Source organism: Sphaerodactylus townsendi, linkage group LG03, assembly GCF_021028975.2.
Source record: "Sphaerodactylus townsendi isolate TG3544 linkage group LG03, MPM_Stown_v2.3, whole genome shotgun sequence".
Lineage (NCBI taxonomy): Eukaryota > Metazoa > Chordata > Lepidosauria > Squamata > Sphaerodactylidae > Sphaerodactylus > Sphaerodactylus townsendi.
This window is the reverse complement of record NC_059427.1, coordinates 87,379,357-87,402,232: the sequence shown is the minus strand read 5'-3', so window position 1 is coordinate 87,402,232 and position 22,876 is coordinate 87,379,357. Positions and strand designations below refer to the sequence as shown.

The window sequence follows — 22,876 nt, the reverse complement described above, 5'->3', positions numbered from 1 at the left end:
TTATGCGGAAGAATGAACCCTCAAGGACACTGGAGGTCCTTCCTTTCCTTGTTTGATGCCTGAAGTTTTCAGTAGTCACTTACCAGTCGTTTTTCACAATTGTTTCATTTTTAAAGGCAAGAATCTGAAGTTGTGGGAAGTTACCTTCCATTAGGGCAGAGAAAAAGACATTGATAGTGCTTTTGGATGTCCTTTCTTCTCTTCCCAATGTTACAAGGAGGCATTAACTAATGTAGAAAAATGATGATTATACTCACTTGCATTGTGTTTTGTAGAGGTGAATGCATATAGGCTGGAAATGGAAGGAATTACTGTCAAGGGTAAAGGATGTCCTAAGCCAATCAAAACTTGGGTGCAGTGTGGCATTTCTATGAAAATACTGAATGCCCTGAAAAAGTAAGTGAGAAATATAATGTGTAGTATCTGTGTCTTATTATGTGTATGACTGTTTCAGGACATGGGCCTTGTTATTTGCAGCTGTTTTGCAGATTTCTGTACAAAAAATTGCTTTGGAGTTAACATGCTTGTGAAGGATTACTGGGTAAAGATTCGCTCTGCCAGTGACAACCTGCTGGAGGTCCCTAGCCCGAGAAGTGTCCAGCTGTCCTTGACTAGCGTCAGAGCTTTCTTGGCTCTGGCCCCAGCCTGGTGAAATGTTCTATCGAATAAGACCAAGGCCCTGCAGAAGTTATCCCAGTTCTGCAGGGCCTGTAAGACAGAGCAATTCTGTTGAGCCTATAGTTGAGACGTCTAGTTGGCTGGCCTCCTTCCCTCTTACTGTCCCCCTTTTCCCATCTTTAAATCAGGGGTGGTGCATTAGCCTGTCCTTGATTTGTTTTAATGCTAACCCTATATGACGTTATAGCTTGTATTTTAGGATATTTTATATAAATTGTATTTTATTTATATTGTTAGCTGCTCTGAGCCTGCTCCACAGGCAGAACGGGGTAATAAATCTACTACTAATAATAATAGTTCTAGAACATTAATTATTAGGTCTCATATGATAACTAATTATACTAATGTAATGTTGTGTTTTTGAATTATATTTTCAATTATGTTCAAAATATGAATACTTTTCATGATCAATGTGATTTTTTTTTCACTTTAAGGCATGGCTATGAAAAGCCTACCCCCATCCAGGCTCAAGCTATTCCTGCAGTTATGAATGGACGTGATTTAATCGGCATTGCTAAAACAGGGAGCGGGAAGACTATTGCTTTTTTGTTGCCCATGTATAGGCACATTATGGATCAGAGGCCATTAGAAGAAGGAGAAGGTCCAATAGGTACAAATGATTTGACCCTTCTTTTGCAAACCATGTTGTTAGTGTGTGTAGGTTAACTTTCAGTGAGTCAAGTCTGAATGGGGAATGAATTAGTTTGGCTGTTGCCTTTATGGCAGAAAATCCCTGTTGGTGGAATACATTTTATTTAGTTGTGTAGAGGTCATAAGAACATAAGAACAAGCCAGCTGGATCAGACCAAAGTCCATCTAGTCCATCTCTCTGCTACTCGCAGTGGCCCACCAGGTGCCCTTGGGAGCTCACATGTAGGATGTGAACGCAATGGCCTCGGCTGCTGGTTGCTCCCGCGGAATGCACCCTGGTCTGTTAAGGCGGCATTTTGCAATCCTCAGATCAAAGAGGGATCAAGATTTGAGTGGAAGCTATAAATCAACTTCTCCCTCCATAAATCTGTCCAAGCTCCCCTCTTTTTAAAGCTATCCAGGTTAGTGGCTCAATCCCACCCACCTCCTGTGGCAGCATATTCCAAACACCAATCACACGTTGCGTGAAGAGGTGTTTCCTTTTTATTAGTCCTAATTCTTCCCCCCAGCATTTTCAATGAATGCCCCTCTGGTTCTAGTATTGTGAGAAAGAGAGAAAAATTTCTCTCTGTCAAGCATTTTCTACCCCATGCATAATTTTAGTAGACTTGCAATCCATATCCCCCCTCAGTCCGCCTCCTCTCCAAATCTAAAGAGTCCCTGCAAACGCTGCAGCCTCTCCCTCATAGGGAAGGTGCTCCAGTCCCTTTCAATCCTCATCCTTGTGGGATCCTTCTCTGTAATCACTTTTTTTCCTATCTCCTCAATATCCTTTTTTTTCTTTGAGAGATCGCGTACAACCAGAACTGGACACAGTACTCCAAAGTGCGGTCAGCACCAATTGCTTTATATATAAGGGCATGCACAATCTTTGGCAGTTTTTTTATTATCAATTCCTTTTCTAATGATCCCCAGCATAGAGCTCATTGCCTTTTTCACAGTGCTGCCATGCATTGAGTTGACATTCCCATGGAACTATCAACTAAGACGCCTAAATCCCTTTCCTGGTCTGTGACTGATAGCACTGACCCTGCTGTGAAGGCGATGTAATGAAGTTTGGATTTTTTGCCCCTATGTGCATCACTTTACATTTTGCTACATTGAACTGTGCATTTGCCATTTCTTGGAGCCCACTCACCCTAATTCTATCAAGGTCCGCTTGGAGCTCTTCTCTAATCACTTTGTGGTTCTCACCACCCTACATATAATTTGGTATCATCTGCAAACTTGGCCACCACGCTTACCTTCCACCCCTACTTCCAGGTCATTTTATGAATAGGTTAAAGAGCACTGGTCCCAAAACGGATCCTTTGGGGACACCTCACTCCCTACATTTCTCCATTGTGAGAACTTCCCATTTACACCCACTCTTTGTTTCCTGTTTTCTCAACCAGTTTTTTAATCCATAGGAGGGACTTCCCTCTTATTCCTTTTCATTGCTGAGTTTTCTCAACAGTCTCTTGGTGAGGAACTTTGTCAAAAGCCTTTTGGAAATCCAAGTAGACAATGTCCACTCAGTTCACTCACCCCTGTCCACATGCCTGTTTACACCCTCAAAGAACTCTAGTAAGTTTGTAAGACAGGATTTGCTCTCCTTGCAAAAGCTTCATGCTGACCTCCTTTTCTCAGCAGGTCTTGCTTCTTTCTACATGTTTTATAATTTTTCCTTATCTTTCTTTAATGATAGATTCTACTAATTTACTCAGGAACAGATGTCAAACTGACTGGCCTGTAATTTCCGGAGTCCAACCCCTAGATCCCTTTCTTAAAGATTGGCGTGACATATGGCCATCTTCCAGTCTTCAGGGGATGGAGCCTGACTTTCAGGGAGAAGTTGCACATATTAAAGTGAGAGAGATCAGCCAATTTCATGCTTCTTGAGCTTCCCCTTTGCTAAGAACTCTTGGGTGAATGCAATCTGGGCCAGGGGATTTGGTAACATACTTAGTTTATCAATGGCACTTGCCAGAACTTCTTCCTCTGTCTGGTTCACCACTGTATACTTTATCTCTACAAGCTGGGAAGTTCCTGGATTCGGCCTCCTAAGAAGCTTGGTTCAGGTGCAGGAATGTTCAGTCACCTCCTCTTGGGTAGAAGAGCCAGATGCAAAGAATTCATTCAGCTTCTCTGCAATCTCTCTCTGCCATCTTTTTAGCACACCCTTTGTTCCCTTTGTCATCCTTAGACTGGCCTACCGGGCTTCCCTTGCTGGCTTCCCTCTGCTTTTGATGTACTTTGAAAAGAACTGTTTTGTTGCTGGTCTTGATGTTCTGCATGACCATGCGTTCCTCAGTAATCCCCTTTTTGCCTCCCCCCTTTACAGCTTTCAACTTTGCTTCTCTTTTTGCCACCATTTGTGTTTCCCTCTCCTTTATTCTCTTCATCAGCCAAACTGGACTTCCATTTTCTCAAAGACATTTTCTTTTTTTCTGATAATTTCCTCAACCTCTCTTACGTTAACCATGGTTTGCTTTCTTTTGGATCTGGGTGCTGCCTTTTTCTAACCTGTGGAGACACGATTTCCAGCTGAGCTTTTTTTGTGCATTACTGTGTTTTTTAAAATAACCTCCAAGCATCCTGGACAGTTTTGACTCTCTTTGATTTTCCCTTTCAGCTTCCCATGCGCACTCATCCCCCCCTCATCTTTGAGAAATTTCCCTTTCTGAAGGCAAATGTAACTACATTAGTAGTTGCCACTTGTTCGCATGCTGAGATACTGAATCTGACAGCATTGTGGTCGCTGTTCCCTATCGGCTCAACAACACTGACTTCCTGCACCAGGTCCTGGGTCCCACATAGAATTAGATCTAGGATCACCTCTCCCCTGGTTGGTTCCACAACCATCTGCTCTAAGTCACAGTCATTTAGCATATCCAGGAATGCTCTCTCCTTACTATGACATGAACATGCATTTTTCCAGTTTATATGGGGATAGTTAAAATCACCCATTACCACTACATTTTTGTTTTTGTTGGCCTCTCTAATTTCTTTTTCCATCTCAGAATCCTCTTGTGCACTTTGGTCTGGGGGACGATAATATATTCCTAATATTAAACTGTCCTTCACACCTGGTATTGATATCCACAGTGATTCTGTAGGGGAACCAGCTCCCCTTGCATTGTCTATTTTATGTGATACTATGCTCTCTTTGATGTAAAGGGCAACTCCACCCCCAATGCGCCCTGTCCTATCCTTCCTATAGAGCCTGTAGCCTGGTATAACAGCATCCCACTGGTTCTCCTCATTCCACCTCTAAACACCATCTTTAGGCTGAGGTAAGACCTCAGGTGACCAACAAAGAGGAGAGGACTTTACACCACAATTAAACCAACATAATGGTTTATACCTGGCAACAACATGTCATCAGCAAAATCACCAGACTGATTCCCTGGGGAGTGAGATTTGTATTTTTGGTGGCACTGCTGAAAACATTCCTGTGCGATGTATCCATTTAGCAGTGCCTCATGGAGAAGGGCGTCAGAGGCAGACCTCATTATTCAGGAAGACTCCTAAAGGAGAGTTGTCCTTTAAATTTCCTGGTTCCAGAGCACTTAGAGTTAAAAACCAGGACTTTAAATTGTGCTTGGTAAAATGGACATAGAGAATGTTATGTTATTCCTTGCTAGCCCCAGTTAACGATTGGGCTGCAGTTGTAGCTTGTGGGCTGCTACAGTATATGTTTCTGCCATAACTAAGGCATGAATGATTATGACTAAGGCTTTTCTCTGTGAATTGTGTTTGATTATTGGGGCAAATGCCAGAGTACCATCATTTTTATATTGCATTTCTTGTGTCTCTCATTGTCCAGTTCTTATACATGAAGGTGCCTTGCACTGAGCCAGACCATTGGTCTGTCAAAGTCAACTATGACTGCCTGTGGCTCTCCAGGGTCTTAGTAAGGGGTCTTTCACATCACCTTCTATCTGAACTATTTAACTAGAGGTGTTGGGGGTTGAACCTGGGACCCTCTGCATGGAAAGCAAATTATGATTTTATTATTACAACCCTAATCTTTGTCCTGTTCAGCTGTCATCATGACTCCTACTCGAGAGCTGGCTTTACAGATTACAAAGGAATGTAAGAAGTTCTCAAAGACACTTGGGCTTCGAGTTGTATGTGTGTATGGAGGAACAGGAATAAGTGAACAGGTGCGCACAAAACTCCCTTTTTAAAATTTCTGTTGTTAATCCATACAGACGTCAAAATTTGCATGTCGCCTTTACCTGATTTCTAGTTTCCATCCCTCTATGCAAGAAATGCGGTATGCATGTAAGAAGTGTGGTATGCAGAGATTATGCATTATGACCTTCTGCTGCAAGGCAGGATGAAACATCTATGAGTTAATCTATAATCTCGAGTTTGCAGTGTGCTATAAACAATGACTGGTGAACTTTAGTAAAGTGTCTGCAAAGCATTATAGGTGACTCAAATAAACCAAGCTACATGATGCAGGGAATTATAAGTTCCAAACTGAGATTCTGAACACATATTTTATGTTTACAGCTTTTTATGCTAGAGTCAGTCTTTTAAATAGCTTTTGCTTTTTTTTTTAAACTAGATCGCTGAACTGAAAAGAGGTGCTGAAATAATTGTTTGCACACCTGGCCGTATGATTGACATGTTGGCTGCTAATAATGGTAAGAACAGGCTTTTTCAATCAATTATTCTTATTTGTTAGCAATCTTCAGAGTTTTTCTTTTAGTTTGTATGAGTCTTTATAGTGGTTGAAGCTGTGATATCTATTATGGTGCTCTTACTCATAAAATGGTTCTTTTCAGTGCCTTTTGAAAGGATTGTAAAAGTTCTTTGAAGGACAAATAGATCAGCTGTTTAAGGTTAAATAAATGCATTTTATATTTCGACTTCAAAATTGGCATATTTGGGTGAAGTAGTTCTGTCATTTGTTTTGAAGAAATGCTGCCTGCCTGCAGCTTGCTAGAATTAAAGCCATTAAACAATTCACATTTGTCTAAACATTGCAATAAATACCTGAAACTTGTTATATAAAACTGAGTCCTTGTTTGGTGTAAATGAATAAACTAAACTGAGATATTGCAGCTTTAAAATACTTTTTATTCTAATATTGCATGCTTGTCAGATTGTTTGACAATTTGTTAAAATATTATGCTTCAAAACATCTACTAAACTGTTGACATTTGACTTCTGTGAGAAAAGTCTCTTCAAGAATTATAGAACTGTGCTTCCAAGACTAAGCCATCAAAGGTAGGTGCATCAATACTGTTTGCAAGTAATTCATACTTTTAAAAGATGTTATGAAAATGTTGTCAAGATAAATTTTGAGGATTAAGATGGTGATATACTACTTAAATACATGAAGATGAAAAATCTATTCTGTGTAATTACACCCTTTAAAATGTCATGTGAAGACACCCTTTACTGTGTCAATTTTTGAAAAGGTCTTCCCCTTGCTTGAAAATAACTGTTGCTATAGCAGGACCTAACCAAACCAATCAGATACTCTTCCATTCAGTATCCATCAGTCGCTAGGGTGAATTTCAAATTAGATATTTTTTAAATGAGAACAGGGCTTATTTAATAAATATGTACTTGTGCCTTAGAGAATCACTCCAAAATTAGAGCATTGTCTTAAAAGGTAATCTGTGGCAGTCACATCTCTGCTTCATAGAGCTAGATTGATTTGAAGAACTTTTGGAATGTTTTTCCTGAGTGGTGGGATGAGCTTGTTTTTGTCCTGCCTACTTGGATTTTCATGAAGAGCAATCAAAGCAGCAACACAGGCTTTTGGAAAATATTTGTGAGTCCCGTTTTTAAAGTATTAGGTTTTCATTTTTTTAATGTTCAACCTTTGGGTGTTGTCTCCTAGTTCCAAATTACATGGCCTTCGATCTAAAGAATCTGTACCCAGCTAGAATAAAGTTTTTCAGATTTGTACTCCCTCATCATATTGGATGGGCTGTTTCACTTCCAGAGCAGTTTTTCCGGGAACATGAGGGACTATATGAGGAGGAAAAATCAGTATTTCCTCTAGCACCTGCAAAAGCATTCATGAAGGTGCTTTCTGTTTAAACATACACATCTTTGAATCCAAGTCATAGTTTAGAATTATCACTGCATTCACATAGTATTCAGGTGTTGTCTCAAATATATTTTGTGTTATTTTACCCTGAAAGCAAAAGTCTTGTGTGCATCTTTGTGGGTGAACTCATTATTTAAGATAACTAGACTTATGCATAATAAATTTATCATTATGGCTGAGTTTCTTGTGTTTAAGTTCAAACTTAAGCAGAGTTATACTCCTCTAAGCCAACTGACTTCTGTAGACTTTGGAAGAGTGCAACTCTGCTTAGGTTTGTGCTCTAACCTGTGTGTATATATGTGGGAAGTTTAGCTTATATAATTCTATATATACTGTACTCATTAGTAATTATCTAAAACTTAGTGATTATCACAACTCAGTGGACGAAAATCTACTCGTGTGACCAAACCAGTGAAAAATCTCTCATTGTTTTGAGTATGGTTAGATGTTTTCACCCATCATAAATATTTCACATCATAATCTACATGGAAAGTTTCTAAGGCTTCTTCAGATAGCACTTGAACTTTGCCTTCCACACATGCGCTGTAATCTCTAATATGTTTTTTCCTAGGTGGCGCTGTCAGATAATGGCTGATGTGGCTCGTTGCTTCACCTCAGTCTTAGTTTTATGATGTGTTTTGGTGAGGGCTGTTTTCTGAATTTTACAGGTTCCTCTTCCCCTGTGCTGGTATGAAGAGAGGAGTTTGACAAAGTAATAATTGCCTAATTGTTACTGGAAAAGAGAGGGCATTTAGTGAATTGTTTTTCTAAATTAAATATTATTTAGTTGCTAGTCAGAATTCGTACCATTTTATTAATATTTGCAATTGAGAAAAATAGGCTTTAGATTTATTCCATTTCCCTTTGTGTTCCTCTCTACTTTCCACAGGTCGGGTGACAAATCTTCGGAGAGTGACATATGTTGTCCTTGACGAAGCTGACAGAATGTTTGACATGGGCTTTGAGCCTCAGGTGAGATCTGAAAATATTACAGAGTTCACAATCCTGAAAAGGAAGAATAAAAAATCTGATTGGAGCCAGGGGTATTGAAAGAAACAGATTAAAGCAACTTTGCTACCAAGCAGGATGGATGCAGTATTGTAAATCTGATAAGAATGGAATGTATTGGCAGTTGAGGTAGTTCTCTGCTACTGAGTTAGTCAAGAAATGTTTAACTACATAGTCCTGTCTCACCCATTACCTTGCCTGCAGCATTCTGTTTAAACCTATTAATTTTCACTCAATTTATTTTCACTTAACTAAGCATTGAAGGAGGAAAAAGGCCCATCAATACTATTTTGGATCGCAATAAAGGAACAGGTTCTTGACAATACTCACATTACTTGATTGAAGGAACATGATACAGCACCCTTCCTGAAGCTAAGGAAGGCCGGGTATGGCCAGTGCATAGATGGAAGAGTTCCCTGAAACCTTCTGTATGCCACCTTGAGTTTTTTAATTGTGGGAAAATAAATCATCAGGATACGTGATACGTTATAAATAAATAAGAACAGGCAATGGCACAGTCAGGTCTGATCTGCTTCCACAGTTAACTAAGAAAGATGGAAACCAAGCCATCCATGCTTACATGTGTACTGTATAGTGGGAACACTAGAGGGCGCTAGCTCTTGCTTCAGAATAGTAACACACATACCAAAACAGTTGGCAACCCCTGACCTAAGATCAGATGCTGTTGAAATATTTCTGTTGTAGAATACATAGACTGTATTTTAAAATGTGATAGTAACTTCCGCTTTATTCTTGCAATAGGTAATGCGCATAGTAGACAATGTAAGACCTGATCGCCAGACTGTTATGTTCTCTGCTACCTTCCCTAGAGCCATGGAGGCTTTAGCTCGTCGAATATTAAACAAGCCAGTTGAGGTCCAGGTTGGTGGCAGGAGTGTTGTCTGTTCTGATGTAGAACAGAAAGTGGTAAGTTGCAGAACTCTTCCTTGTATCTCCTGCAGATAGCATATCATAGGATATGTATTTTTCTCTTCTGGACCTAACCCTAAAATATGCCAACTTTAAAAAGTAAAGTTCCAGTACTTAGAAAATTTCCATCATCTTAACAATAAAAAAGAAACATTTTGTAAAAAAACCTTGAACTTCAGAAAAGCAATACAGTGACTTAAATTTTGCAGCTTCATCCAGGCAAACTGAGAAGCCTGGCTCTGGCAAAAAGAGTCTCTATTCATATAGTTATACCGCATTTCTTTCCAGTGGAAACCTGAAGCAGCTTGCAAAATCATTTGCCCCGCCTCCATCTTCACAACCCTGTGAGATATTTTAGGCTGAGAAACAGTGACAGACCCAAGAGTTAGCATTCAGAGTTGGGTCTCCAGGATCCCCGCCTAACACGGACTGCACTGTGCTGAATGCAGTGCAAGGCTTCTTGTATATTGAAAGAGCATTGTTGGATTCCCCGACTGTGTTTCTCTGACTGTGCAGTTTCTGCCAGCGGAAGAGGCTCCTTACTCTTGTGTCAAAATGCATCAACACTCCTGTGGAATCATTTGACATCAAGCCAGTTGTTTTTGCCGGCTCCTCTGCTGAGGGCTGTCTGTTCTTCCACTGACAGAATTTGGCTTTTGGGCTTTCTTGATTAATAGCAGCCATGCAGTGGAGTAGGTTGCTGGAAGAAATAAGGAGGGATTCCTCTTTGCAAGTGTTTAGAAAGAGAATGTTTTCTAGGCCTTTTAATTGGTGTTTTGAGTTTTCTTGTGTTGTTTCCTTGGATGTGATAGTTTGAACACATTTCTTCATGTTATCTGTGGTGGACTATATGGCTGTGTGATGTTGATGGCTCCCTTTATTCCTTGGGGGGCCATGGAGTATAATTTTGGGGATTAAAATAATCCTACGAAAGGATTCCTGATCACTTATATCTTGGTTGAGAGCTGCTTTATTTCTGTGACAGCACAATCCAATCTTGTTTTCCCACCTAAATTAGCGAGCAGCACTACAAAGAAAATAAGGGTAAGGTAACGGGGTCTTGCATATCAGTAGGATAAGCAGCCAGATGGAATATCAAGTAGCAGATATTGCACTTCAAAAACTAAGCCAAAATGCTTGGATTGAATGGATTTTTATTACAAATGGAATTATTGATGTTTATGGCAAATCCAATTGGGGACTAGTTAAAGCAGTTCTGTGTTGCTTTTTTAGATTGTCATTGAGGAAGAGAACAAGTTCTTGAAGCTTCTTGAACTTCTGGGACATTATCAGGAAAAGGGAGCTGTTATCATATTTGTAGATAAACAAGAACATGCCGACGGATTGCTGAAAGACTTAATGAGAGCTTCTTATCCCTGCCTGTCACTTCATGGAGGTAGTATACTCTTCAGGCCTCTTAGTTGATTAACTAGAATAATAAGAGCAAGAAGTGTTCTTCAACATCAACTTTGTTGTCTTCAGGTATTGATCAGTATGATAGAGACAGCATAATCAATGATTTTAAGAGTGGAGTATGCAAACTTCTTGTGGCCACATCTGTAGCAGCGCGAGGCCTTGATGTGAAACATCTCATGCTTGTAGTCAACTACAGTTGTCCCAATCATTATGAGGATTATGTACACAGGGCAGGCAGAACCGGACGAGCAGGAAACAAAGTATGTAGCATTTTTCTTACATGTTCAAAGCTATAGTCTGACTATGATGTCTTATACTGTTTGTTGGCATCACAAAAGGTTTGTGGGATATGTTCATTCCCTTTAGAGTCTTAAGCAGCAGATCTATGACATGACTGTTTTCCCATTAAATGTGCTGCAGTTTTTAAGAGCATGGGTGATGATGTAATCTATCATATATTTAGTTGCTCCAAAACCATAATTTGTGTGTGTGTGTGTGTGTGTTACCCTATGGCTCACTAGAATAATGGCCTTAAAGTTACACTCATAAACTTGTCTTTTTCTCTATATGCATTTAATTTTGCTAACAAATGCTCAAATATACAACTTTCTTAGAACCTATATCACTTTAAAATGTCAGAAGTTCACTATTTTTTAACAATATTTACATGCAGATAAAGTGTTATGTATCATTAACAGGGGTATGCATATACTTTCATTACTGAAGATCAAGCACGGTATGCAGGTGATATAATTAAAGCTCTGGAGTTGTCAGGTACTCCAGTTCCTGCAGAATTGGAAAAACTTTGGAATGATTTCAAAGATCAACAGAAGGCTGTAAGTAATCATATTTTTTATTATGGTTTCAGTTTACATAATTAAACGCGCCAAGAGCCTGGTGATGATTTCACCTGATTCCCTGTCCTTGAGGCAGTTCTCCTCTACCCTTACTGTTTGGCAAACTGTTCAGGAATGTTCTCTGAGACTCACCAGTGGATTTACTAGACAGTGGGGGGAGGGGGGGGTTCAAATGGAAAGGAAGGGAACAATAGGAGAGATCTGCATCTCTTAACTCTTTCTATCTGAAATTCCAAATTAGTACATGGAAAATGGATTTGTACCAACCGCTGCAGACTGTAGGAGACATTTTTCAGTGAATACAATATTCTCTATAAATAAAACCTAGGACATCAGAGAACATGCTGGTGTTGATTTTAAAAAAACTTTAGGAAGTTTTTTACATAGGGAGAACATTTGAAAATGTCACTTCATTCTGTTGCGTTTGTAGGTGGGACCTTTATTACTAATTTGGAGAGCTTTGTACACATAGTTAATTTCTGAGGATTTTTTTCTCTGAACTTGAGATTTTAGACTTTGGTTGTGTATGAAAATGTTTATTAAAGGCTAAAAGTCAATAGGCATTAACTAGGAACTCCCTCAGACTTGAACTGTTAAAATAATGTGTGATCTAATCTTGCTCCAAGGGAAGATAGCAATTCAGAGGTAACAGACCAGGAAAATAACCAGCAGCTGTCGCCCAGTTCACAGTCTTTTTTCCTACTTGGTAGCATAATTCACTAATTTCCGTTTGTGATAGGGCAAGTTCTGAGTTTGTTTGTGTTTTCCCCTGCCCAATAGAATCCAGTGTACATTTCCACTTGCAGAATATTTTGCTTTACTTGCAGCTCAGCTTCTGTTTTGGAGTGAACATTAAGTTTTTTATCTGTAGTCCAGTTGTATTTTAATTTAAGATATGTCTATTAATATGAATTCCCAATTCTGCATTTAAAGATATCTGTTTTTCTGCAATTAAATGCTTATCAGGATTTTAATAGGAGCAGTTTTTGCCCTCTACAAGGCTACTAGAGTGACAGAACCAGAGTTCATTGGCATTGTGAAATACTTGATACAATTTTGAAGTCTTTTCCTTTGAAGTCTTTGCAAATAAGCTGAATAGTTCTCACAATTTTAAAAAGTGTTTATATATAGGGAATGTTGTTTGACCAAGGATGTTTGCTTTCTAGGAGGGAAAGACAATTAAAAAGAGTAGTGGTTTCTCTGGCAAAGGGTTCAAATTTGATGAAACAGAGGAGGCTTTGGCTAATGAACGAAAGAAACTTCAAAAAGCAGCACTTGGCTTGCAAGATTCTGATGATGAGGATGCAGCAGTTGACGTATGTATTTAAACTTCATTTTCTTTTAAAATGCCATTTCCATAGAGATTTCTCATATGCATGCCTAAAGTTTTTTATGTCATCTAAATTTCCTCTTTCATTTCCATATTATTGAGAATCTTTTTTAGAATTCAGATGTTTTTAGAATTCAGATTGAGAATCTATTTTAGAATTCAGATGTGCCCATTAGAAGAAATAGATAATTTTTGCAATAAAAGTTTTCTACTTTTTCCCACACGAATCAAATGAGATTATTGTAGTGCTTTATTTGAAACAGAATAAACTTACCTTTGCCAGATATCTGAATCCTTTAAGATGCTGCTTATTTCCCTTTTTTGATACATGTTTCGTTGTACATTATATTGACTTTTCTTTGTAAAAAAAATAGATTGATGAACAGATTGAAAGCATGTTCAATTCAAAGAAAAGAGTGAAGGACATGGCAGCACCAGGTGGAACATCTCATGTCCCTGCCCCAACTGCTGGAAATGCAGAAAAATTAGAAATTGCTAAGAGGTTGGCATTGAGAATCAACGCACAGAAGAACCTTGGAGCCGAGTCACAAGTATTGGTCTCTTTCCAATTTAAGGTCATTTTCTTTTACAAAACAAACTTTTCTAAACTTATATTGAATGTTTATATTTTGCTTAGAGTTATGCAGTGTTGTCTGGACATCCCAGGAGATGTAACTATGACAAATGTGTTATATAGTTCTATTGTATTAGCTTAATTGGCTGAACTCCTTGATTTACATTTTATTTCCATGCGGGCATAAATTCACACAGTGAAAAAGATGAATTCAAGTTTTGTGGTCTTGAAACAAAACTACTAATTCCTCTTATTTCTGTGTAGAGTCACATGCATATATAAGTAAATTACTGTTGAATATCCTTTGATGGATTTGCTAATGCAGCTTGCCTTTATTTAAATTCATTCTTAATATTTGATTGGGAGACTCTAGATAAAGGAACCCATCTATGAGATAACTGGTTCACTGTCTATCTGTTAGCAGTGTTCGAAGTGTTCTTTGTGTGACTGTTGATGCAGAATTTCAAAATGCTATACCGAATAACTGGGAGCAATGTAAAGGGACAAAATGTTTCATAAACTCTGAAAGGACTGTAATTGAACATTTTTCTATTTGTAAGCATATCACTTTTTCCAGTCATTCCTTCGTGATATTCAGTGTATAAACTAATTTGTGATATTCAAGACCTTCGTGAGCAGGTTTGGGGAGTTTTTTGGTGAATGACTCTTGGGCCATTTCCGCATGGCCAAAATACAGCACTCGAGGGACGGAAAAAACACTGTCCCTGGGGTGCTGTTCACACAGGAGGGGGGTGAGGTTTTCAGAATGTGCCGGCTTCCACCCGTTGCCAAGCGTATTCCCTGCGCCGCTCCCAAAGGGCTTCTTACCTTCTCCTGGCTTCCGTCATTCTGAGGAGGCCAGGGGACACGCCTCCTGGCCTCCGTCGCTGCAGCCGTCGCTCTGGCCATGGGGGCATATCCCCTAACCTCCTCAGAGCAACGGAAGTCAGGAGAAGGTAAGAAGCCGTTTGGGGGGCTGCGTGGCTGTGCGGAGCCTGCTCCTCCAGTTGTGCGACCCGTGGGGCTTGCATCGGCATGCATCAGCATGAATCATGCCGATGCAGCCCCACAAATCTGGCTGTGCGGAAACAGCCTTGGTGTGCTGAAAAACTACCATTACTCAAGGATTTACATTTGCAGTGCTTTCCGTCATGCTTATGTATATTCTTTACATCAGTTGTCAATAAAAATTGAATTGGCTTCTTACATAACACATTCCACTCAAGAATATATAGCAACAGATCTGTGTTTGGCCCCAGAGAAGAATAAATAAAATACATAAAAATACATAAAATACATAAAAATATTTTAAATAAATAAATGAGAGAAGTGTACCAAATCACAGACAAACCTAGATTGGGGCCAAGAGTGCTTCAGTACTCTATAAGGTTGGATTCAGAGACTCTTTTCCACTAAGTGAGAAGCTTTCAGAGAGATGAAGATGCTCTCTTATCAGAAGAGAGTCATTGATTCTAGTAATCAGTTGCTGTTTGGTTTGGACAGACATTCTGTTCATTAGAGGATAAACTTAATTAAAATGCAAGTACAATCTATACAACCCAGCTCTTCAGGCTCCAAGATGTATCTCCAGAAATGTTTTGGTTTGCAGAGTTGACAGAAGTCGTCTTTCGCTCTGTGTTCGTAAAATACACAGTGCCAGAATCATTGGCAGGATGTTTGGTACTACTTTTATGACTGAGAGAAGGGTCCTTTCTTGTAGCAAAAGTCAGGAGTGGTTGATAGTCCCAAGGTAGGGTCCCCTAATCTTTCTAAATTTAGACTAGGATGCAGAAATCTGCACAATTAGCTGCATACCCCTAAGCAGGATTTGGACTTCTGGAACGTGCAGCAAAATATTTTTATCACAATATCACATTTTTATCACAATATCACAAGCCTTTGGATCCTACCCTTTGATGCCTGTGATGGACTGAATTATATATATAAATTGTGCATGTGTGTGTACACCTTGTGCAGCATTGGTTTTTATTAATTATTCTTATGAATTTTTCAGCATTTCTGTGACATTTGTAGCTAGCAGCTAACTAGTCAGTGCTGCTCAGTTCAATATTAAAGAATGAAGTGTTATCAGTACTGGCATATTGTTTATAAAATTTTGAGCTTCTGCTAGGAGAATGTTTGTCTACTTTATTTGGCAGACCCAACACCCCTTTTTCAATTTATGCTCACACTCTGTGAGGAAGGTTAGGCCATTGTAAGAAACTGGCCCAAGTTTACCCACTGAGTTTCCATGACAAGCGAGGATTCAGCCTGGGCCACCTAGAAGTTAGCTTGGGTTGGACTCAACAGTGCCATAAATGGATCAAGGTCATAAAAGCAATGTTTATTGGCATATCACCCCCCCCCCCCGCCACTGCTGAGGGGTTACAGTATCTTCCAGAACAGTACCTTACAGAACTGTATGCCACTTGTTGTGGGGCCTGCTGACTCCCCATTTTTACAGCAGTCCCTGTACCGCTTGGTATTCTTGTGTGTGACCCCTTACTTCACATGGCAGCTTTTTTGGGTGAGTGCAGGATTCTGTCAGAGGAAGGTGACGCCAATAATCACTTTAGTTAATTTGCTCCATTCACAGAAACATTGGATTAACCAGTATGATCAACACAGTAGTTACTACTGAGCTAAGTATTCTCATGGCAGTGGTTCCAGTTTTGCAATGTTAATTCTGGTAGCATCTCTCCACAGCTGGTGTATCACTTGATAGTGTACTGCAGATCATGCGTAATGCATTTTTGATGAGTGTATGTGATTTCAGCCTAAATATCAGAATTGCATGGTTCTGCAAATAACTGTACCAAACGTTTCATATGAGGTATTCTGTGACTGTTTTGTTAACTTCACTTTTGAAGTTACGTGACAGCAGAAATTGCCTTTTAAAATAATTTAGTTATCTTGGGTTTACAATGTCTCAGCCTGTAGGTTTGTTCAAAAATTCAAGGAGTAAATTAAATTGAACTTGAGGAAGAGGAGGAGTTAGAAATTAGGAGCTCATGTAAGTGATCTTCTTCATGCAGAGAAATAGCTACAGATCCATGAATGACCCAAAATAGTAAGTGAGGTGGCTAAAATGCCTGAAATTCCTGATTCATATAAACCATTGTTATTTCACAGTAAAAAGTAGGTTATCTCTGAGATAACCATCTCTAAATTCTGATTTGCATAGTTTTAAAGAGCCTTGGCACTTGCCCACAGAATGTTTAATGTATAGGTATGCACACATTACAAGACAATAATGGCCAAATTCAATTAGTTTTTCCTATTGACTGTACTGTAGTATGTTTCTGAAATTAGTTTTTTTTTCCCCCTTACAAAACACCTTATTACAGGATGTGATGCAGCAAGCGACAAATGCTATCCTGAGAGGTGGGACAATTCAAGCTCCAACTGTGTCTGCAAAAACCATCGCTGAGCAACTGGCTGAGAAGATCAATGCCAAGCTCAATTATGTACCAATAGAGAAACAAGAGGAGGAAAAACAGGAGGGGGGACAAAATGAGTCTTTTAAGAGATATGAAGAAGAATTGGAGATCAATGACTTCCCACAGGCAAGAAAGATATTTTTTTCAGTTAATCCTATTTAATGACTATTATAGAACCACACTTTGGTTAGAAATCATATGTGTGAGTGTGTGTGTGTATTAATTCATTCCCCTGACACACGTTGTCGCCGTCATCCCAAGCTGAGAAGTAATTTCACAGGTTTTCTACTATTCTTATTGTTACCGCCACTTCTAGTAATCCCTGTAACTAGTAACTTTTCCTGAGTAATATCTTTTCTTCTTTTTTTGCTGCTTAGCAATATTCCTGGTCTTGCAAAAGAGTGAATTTGAACAAGATACTGTTGCACACCTTAGACACAAATTTTCTTTTGTATCGATTCTATTTGACCAGTCTTGTTATTTTAAAAACCCAAATACTATTATTGTAATCATGAATGATGTAGTTTATTTTATCCAGTAAAATTTTTCATCCATGAAAGGTGTTATACAGATAAATTCTGCTGGAGGCAGATATGAACTCTGCATTCAAAGGTCGCATGCAAACAAATCTACAGTCTTACCTATGATAAAATAAACTATTGCAAATATTCCCCGCAATAATAATTTACTCTTGTATATATGCCCCAATAAGGAACAAAGGACGAAACAAATGCTCTCCTCTGTAGTCCTATGCATCCTTTCAATTTTCTGAATGTACCATTTTTTCAGTACAGAAATTAGATATCAATAATGTACTGGTTCCATTAATTAATTTGAGTTGAAATACTTTTTTTTTTGCTTTCTGATAACTGCAATGTTTGCGTGATGATGTTTTGCCTAGGAATTTATCTTTTAGAGCTAATATTCAGTGAGTTTTGTTCAAAACTCCACTTGTGGAATGGAATCCCCCCCCCTTTCTTCTGCAGTTCCCCTGAATTCCCTAAAACACCCCTAAAGCCCCTTGGGAACATTAGGGGTGCAGCTGAGGAGGCTGTAGTTTGAGGGTGGAAGTCTGTGAAAATTGCCAGCATATTCCCTTACAACCCTATATCTTTTCCTTTGCTTTTTTTGTTCTACAGACTGCTCGGTGGAAGGTAACGTCAAAGGAAGCGCTGCACAGAATAAGTGAATATTCTGAAGCTGCCATCACTATCAGAGGAACATATTTTCCTCCAGGCAAAGAGCCCAAGGAAGGAGAACGAAAAATTTACTTGGCTATAGAGAGTGAGAATTACTCTTCATTTCTAATAATACAGTAATTTTGTACAGTTACAGTAAACCACAGTAGAAAGTAAATTATACTTAGGATATGTACATACTCAGCATTAAAACTATGCTAACACAGGTAAATTGTGCTACTGTAAAAAGATTTGCAGCAGAGTTTGTACACAATTCCTGCTGCTTCCATACAAAGATCTTTCTTGCTCTAGAAGAGTAGCAGTGGCAGATTATATATACTGACCTCTCTGGAACGGGAGCAGTGTTTAATGCAAATAATTAAACACTGCTTGATGTTATCCTATCTCACACTCCTTAATACCTCCTATAGCAATGATCAGTTTTTGTGGTAATAAACGCCTGTTTTGACACAAACCAATGCTTTAGAACTTGTACACTAAAGGAAGGAAACAAGCAAATGTGGTTAGTCCACATGTTACCAGATCGGTATAATGAGCATCTTTCTCCCTGGTGCCTCTCCATGACCTGTTGTAATGTGCTGCTCCGTTTCTCATGTGGAGACCTGGAAGAATTCCTGGTCTAGAAACCTCACAGAGTATCTCTTCAATTGGTTTGGGAAATTTCATACAGGGGCTTACATATTTTAAGCACACTTAGTTTTATTGCTGTTTATTGCCTGGCTTCTGAAATTAGTTATATTACATCTGCAACCTTCAGTTCAAAAGGAAAGTATTATAATGGCTTCATGAAAAAGTTTTAGAAATTCATTTTGTATTGAACAATACTGTGTTGATGTTTTAAAAATTGGTGGTAATTTCTTCCTTGTTTGGTTATTGGAATTTGTTTGGATCATGCCACAGAAAAATGTGCTGTGTTTTGCTTAATTTTAATAAAAATAATTTAACAGTTTTTTGTATACTTCCAGGTGCCAATGAATTAGCTGTGCAGAAAGCAAAGGCAGAAATCACTAGACTCATCAAAGAAGAGCTCATCAGATTGGTATGTTAAATATTCTTGAAAGTAGCACGAGCAACTTCTCATAATTGCTTTTGAAATTTTAATAATTTGATAGCATGGCAGCTCTAAATATCCAATAAAGCGTTTAAGTTATTTTTACTTATGCCCCAGTCTAGATTTGGGAGTGGGTGGGGGGCAGAATGGGCTGTGGAAGCGGCATGGGGCTGTGCCAACATGTTTGCCCCCCTCGCTGGTGTAAGGGGCATTTGTATGAGCTGGGAGAGCAAATGCACCATTGGGCAGGTGCTGCTGAACTATGCAGCATCCAAACCCAAAAGGGCTTACCACTCAGAAGCTGTGTCAGCATCCAGGAGCACAATGGCGCAGCGGTGGAAGGCTGAAGCCACATTTGGTCTGCTTCCACCAAGATTTTAGCCTGGGAACATCCCAGCGCAAACCTCTGACTTAACAGAAATATGTGTCATCAGTCATTAGTTCCAATGAACTTTTCCAGGCGGCAGCAGGGTTTTTTCTCCGCAATGCTTGTTGTGCCACCTGGAGTTCCATTGGAGGTGACCTGGCGCTGACCCCCATTCCCCCCTGCAAAAAAATTTGGATTGGATTGTTAGTACTGCAAACGCAGAAAATATTTTATCTTGTTTTATTTTGCGAGTCACTTCGTATAAGTCTCTGAAGAGGCATGGTACATCAGTCTTTTAAATAAGTTCTGGAAGTGTTAATCAAAGTTGAGGCAGAATACCAAAAGGATTTTTGCATCATAAAACATCTTCTAATCAAACATATTAATCTCCACTTTACTGTGAAAGATTTTGGAGGTGTATTTGCTGCTTTTGATTTGGTACTCTATGCTGTCCAAACACTTTCATAGTGTCAGCCTTGTTCTGCTGTTCAACATCTTTTACTTTCCTAAAAAAATAGACTCATATTTTCTCGTTACCTGAAATAATTTCCTTTTCACTAAAATTAACATTAACTGCACTGTTAACAACAACACATGCTTTTCTCATTTGCTCAATATTGTCTGTCTTGGTGTTTGTAACATCAAGAGCCAGTAACTGTGGAAGACTTTGCTTTATTGAGTTTTCCATGATTTATTGAGCTTTTTACCTTAGGGTATGCTTGTTTAGGTATATTTTAGTGGTCGTTTCTAAATTAATTTTACAATTGCTCTAGTTCACCAAGTTTATCAACAATGTGTCTGATTCACTGCATACTTTTTTTTCTTGCAGCAAAATTCATACCAACCAACTAACAAAGGAAGATACAAAGTTTTATAAATGCTTGGAGTAATCTGTCAGTTGCTGATTCGTGAATCTTTGTGGTTTCTCTTCCCTTTGCTATTTTGGCTGCTTATTGTAAATTAAGGTTTTTTTAATGCCATGCTGTTTTTTTAAAGATCAGAATCACTTTGTCAAGGGATCTTTGTTTTCTGTACAAAGGATAACAAGTTTGGCAGATCGTGATTCATTTAAAATATTGTATGCTTTCCATCCTACTTATACTGAATAAAACCTATTGTAATTTTCCTAGAAGACTGTGACATAGCCTGAGTTTGGAAAATCTTGACATGGAGTTGGAAGTTTTTAATAGTACTTTTTGATTCTCAGCTTGGAGTAGTGAAACAAGTGCTTTAAAACTAAGGCTGAATTTTCCTGACTTCATTTTTCCTCCTCCTTTCCTCTTGGTGTAAAAATACCCAGTAGGATCACCAAGAATGTCTGATCCTCTAGAACAGTCCAAATTTATTCTCTGCAAAATGAGATATTTGGGGTCATGTTTGCTAAGGATATTCATGATAGATGGCCAATTTGGTTTTTTTTAAATTAAATATGACTGGGAATTGCTAGTTTGATCAAACAAGCAAAAAGGCTTAGTAACTCATCTGCCTGCCTCACCCATACATAGACTGGGGAGGGGGAGCGGCGGGGGAACATATAGGCATGATAATCAGCATCTGATGCCCCCACCCCCAAAGGACAATTAGGAACATGGCTGTTTTAATGGAGAAAATTCAATTGGGGCTGAGAAAAGCTTAAACACCACTTCCTTCATCACATTAGCACTGCTCCATCCAGTTTTTCAGTGTGTTTTTTTTAAGTTGCAAGATCAATCTTTGGTCTCCAAGCCTAATATATAGTTTAGCCTTCAGAGCTGCTTTCTGTAAATGTCTAATCTTAAGCTTTTATCCATAAATTATTTAATAAGAGGAAAAAATGCACTTCTAAATATGAGAAACTTTTTCATAAGAGAAGTACATAGTCAGGCTTAGAGTGTGTATTTGTTTGTGTATAAATTCTTTTTGCCTTGTAGAATTAAAGGGGGGGAAATCTGTCAACCATCTCGCGTGGCTGTCATAGACTCTACTGGAATATAGTCATCTATTTTTTACACTCTGTCCTGGGGACACTTATTGAAGAATCAGTCTAATTGATTTCAGATTGCAGCCTGCCTCTCCCTGGTTCACACCCTCTTGTCTGTTCCTTACAAAAACTCAAGAGGAAACATTTCTACCCAGATTGTTGTAATAGTGGTTGGATGCTATTTGATCAGTGATAGTGTATTTAAATAGTGGCAGTTACTATTGGAGTTGAAAGTTGTCCATTGTTAAAAACCTCTTGTGGAGAGGTGTGTTTCTGTGGGACAAAAAAAATAGTTTTAAATGTATAAACTATGCTACCTGAACAAATCAGGTTTTAGACTGAACTAATTTAAATGTCAAAAAACAAACATGGCTGCTTTTTTGTAAATTTATAACAATATTTTCCTTTAAATACCTTGGGACATTACTTATCAACTTCTTTACATATTCTGTTAAAATTTTTCACTTCCAGCTAATATTATCTTGCCATGCAGTGGGACTATAGCTTTTTAAAATCTAAAGCACTTCCAAGGATTCCTAAAAAATTTATTGTGGAAAAGGGGGAGAAGAGGCAAAAGTGTTTGAAAACTTTGGTTTGAAATATTCTGTCTGTTCTTGAGAAAGCCGTGATGGAGCAATTTCAATGTAGACAAAATTGAACTCCTACTTGTAATTTTCAGTTTTAGAATGGATGCAAGATCTTTGTAAAGAACAATTTCACAATATAACTGTTTTCTAAATTCCTCATAAAATAAAAATTCACTGTGTATTCTTTTTCTGAAAATGATTTGAATAAGTCAGATTTTATCTTGCTTACTTACACTCACAGGAAGCAGTTTTGTCACATTCAAAAAAGGTGAGATGCTAAGAACCCTCTGTGAGGGACATTCTCATAAGAACTGCAGTTATCTGTCTAGAACTCTAATGCTGCATAGGGCTTCGCATGGTAGAATTAGCGATGTGTTTAATTTTCCTAACTCTAGAAGTTGATGCTTGAAGCAGTATATTTGCAGGTGTAGAACGTGTAGAAGGAGCTGCACTGAATACAGGTTAGTTTTACTTATGAAGAAACTTAACTCCCTATTGAGTCTGTGCGTAGGAGTCACTGATCTAAGCCATCTGTAAGTCAGGTACTGTAAAAGCAGGTATTGACAACCTTGTCAACCTTCTCCCAATTCTTATAGGCTTTCTCCTACATATGCAGTCATTTACCAAACATTGTCACTTCCATATTTGTAATATTAATATTCTTGCCTCTACTTCTCTTCATCCATACCTTCTGTGGTCTGGAGATATGAACATGTTTAAAAGCAGCCGCTGCCAATGGGAGTATATAGATTACTAGCAGGGCACCTGAG

General features: G+C 38.6%; 1 protein-coding gene across 2 annotated transcripts in view; it reads left to right on the top strand.

Annotated features, from left to right (window-relative positions):
• DDX46 (DEAD-box helicase 46) overlaps positions 1 to 22,287 on the top strand; it is a 34,941-nt gene extending 12,654 nt beyond the window's left edge. For both annotated transcript variants that reach the window (XM_048488014.1, XM_048488016.1), the window contains 15 exons: positions 276 to 396; positions 1,113 to 1,288; positions 5,356 to 5,477; positions 5,888 to 5,966; positions 8,277 to 8,359; positions 9,158 to 9,322; positions 10,559 to 10,721; positions 10,808 to 11,001; positions 11,440 to 11,577; positions 12,765 to 12,914; positions 13,303 to 13,503; positions 16,850 to 17,068; positions 18,082 to 18,226; positions 19,107 to 19,180; positions 20,389 to 22,287. In XM_048488014.1, coding sequence (XP_048343971.1) covers positions 276 to 396; positions 1,113 to 1,288; positions 5,356 to 5,477; positions 5,888 to 5,966; positions 8,277 to 8,359; positions 9,158 to 9,322; positions 10,559 to 10,721; positions 10,808 to 11,001; positions 11,440 to 11,577; positions 12,765 to 12,914; positions 13,303 to 13,503; positions 16,850 to 17,068; positions 18,082 to 18,226; positions 19,107 to 19,180; positions 20,389 to 20,436 — 2,078 coding nt within the window. In that variant the 3' untranslated portion in view covers positions 20,437 to 22,287. The remainder of the gene's footprint in view (positions 1 to 275; positions 397 to 1,112; positions 1,289 to 5,355; positions 5,478 to 5,887; positions 5,967 to 8,276; positions 8,360 to 9,157; positions 9,323 to 10,558; positions 10,722 to 10,807; positions 11,002 to 11,439; positions 11,578 to 12,764; positions 12,915 to 13,302; positions 13,504 to 16,849; positions 17,069 to 18,081; positions 18,227 to 19,106; positions 19,181 to 20,388) is intronic.
• The last annotated feature ends 589 nt before the right edge of the window (positions 22,288 to 22,876 follow it).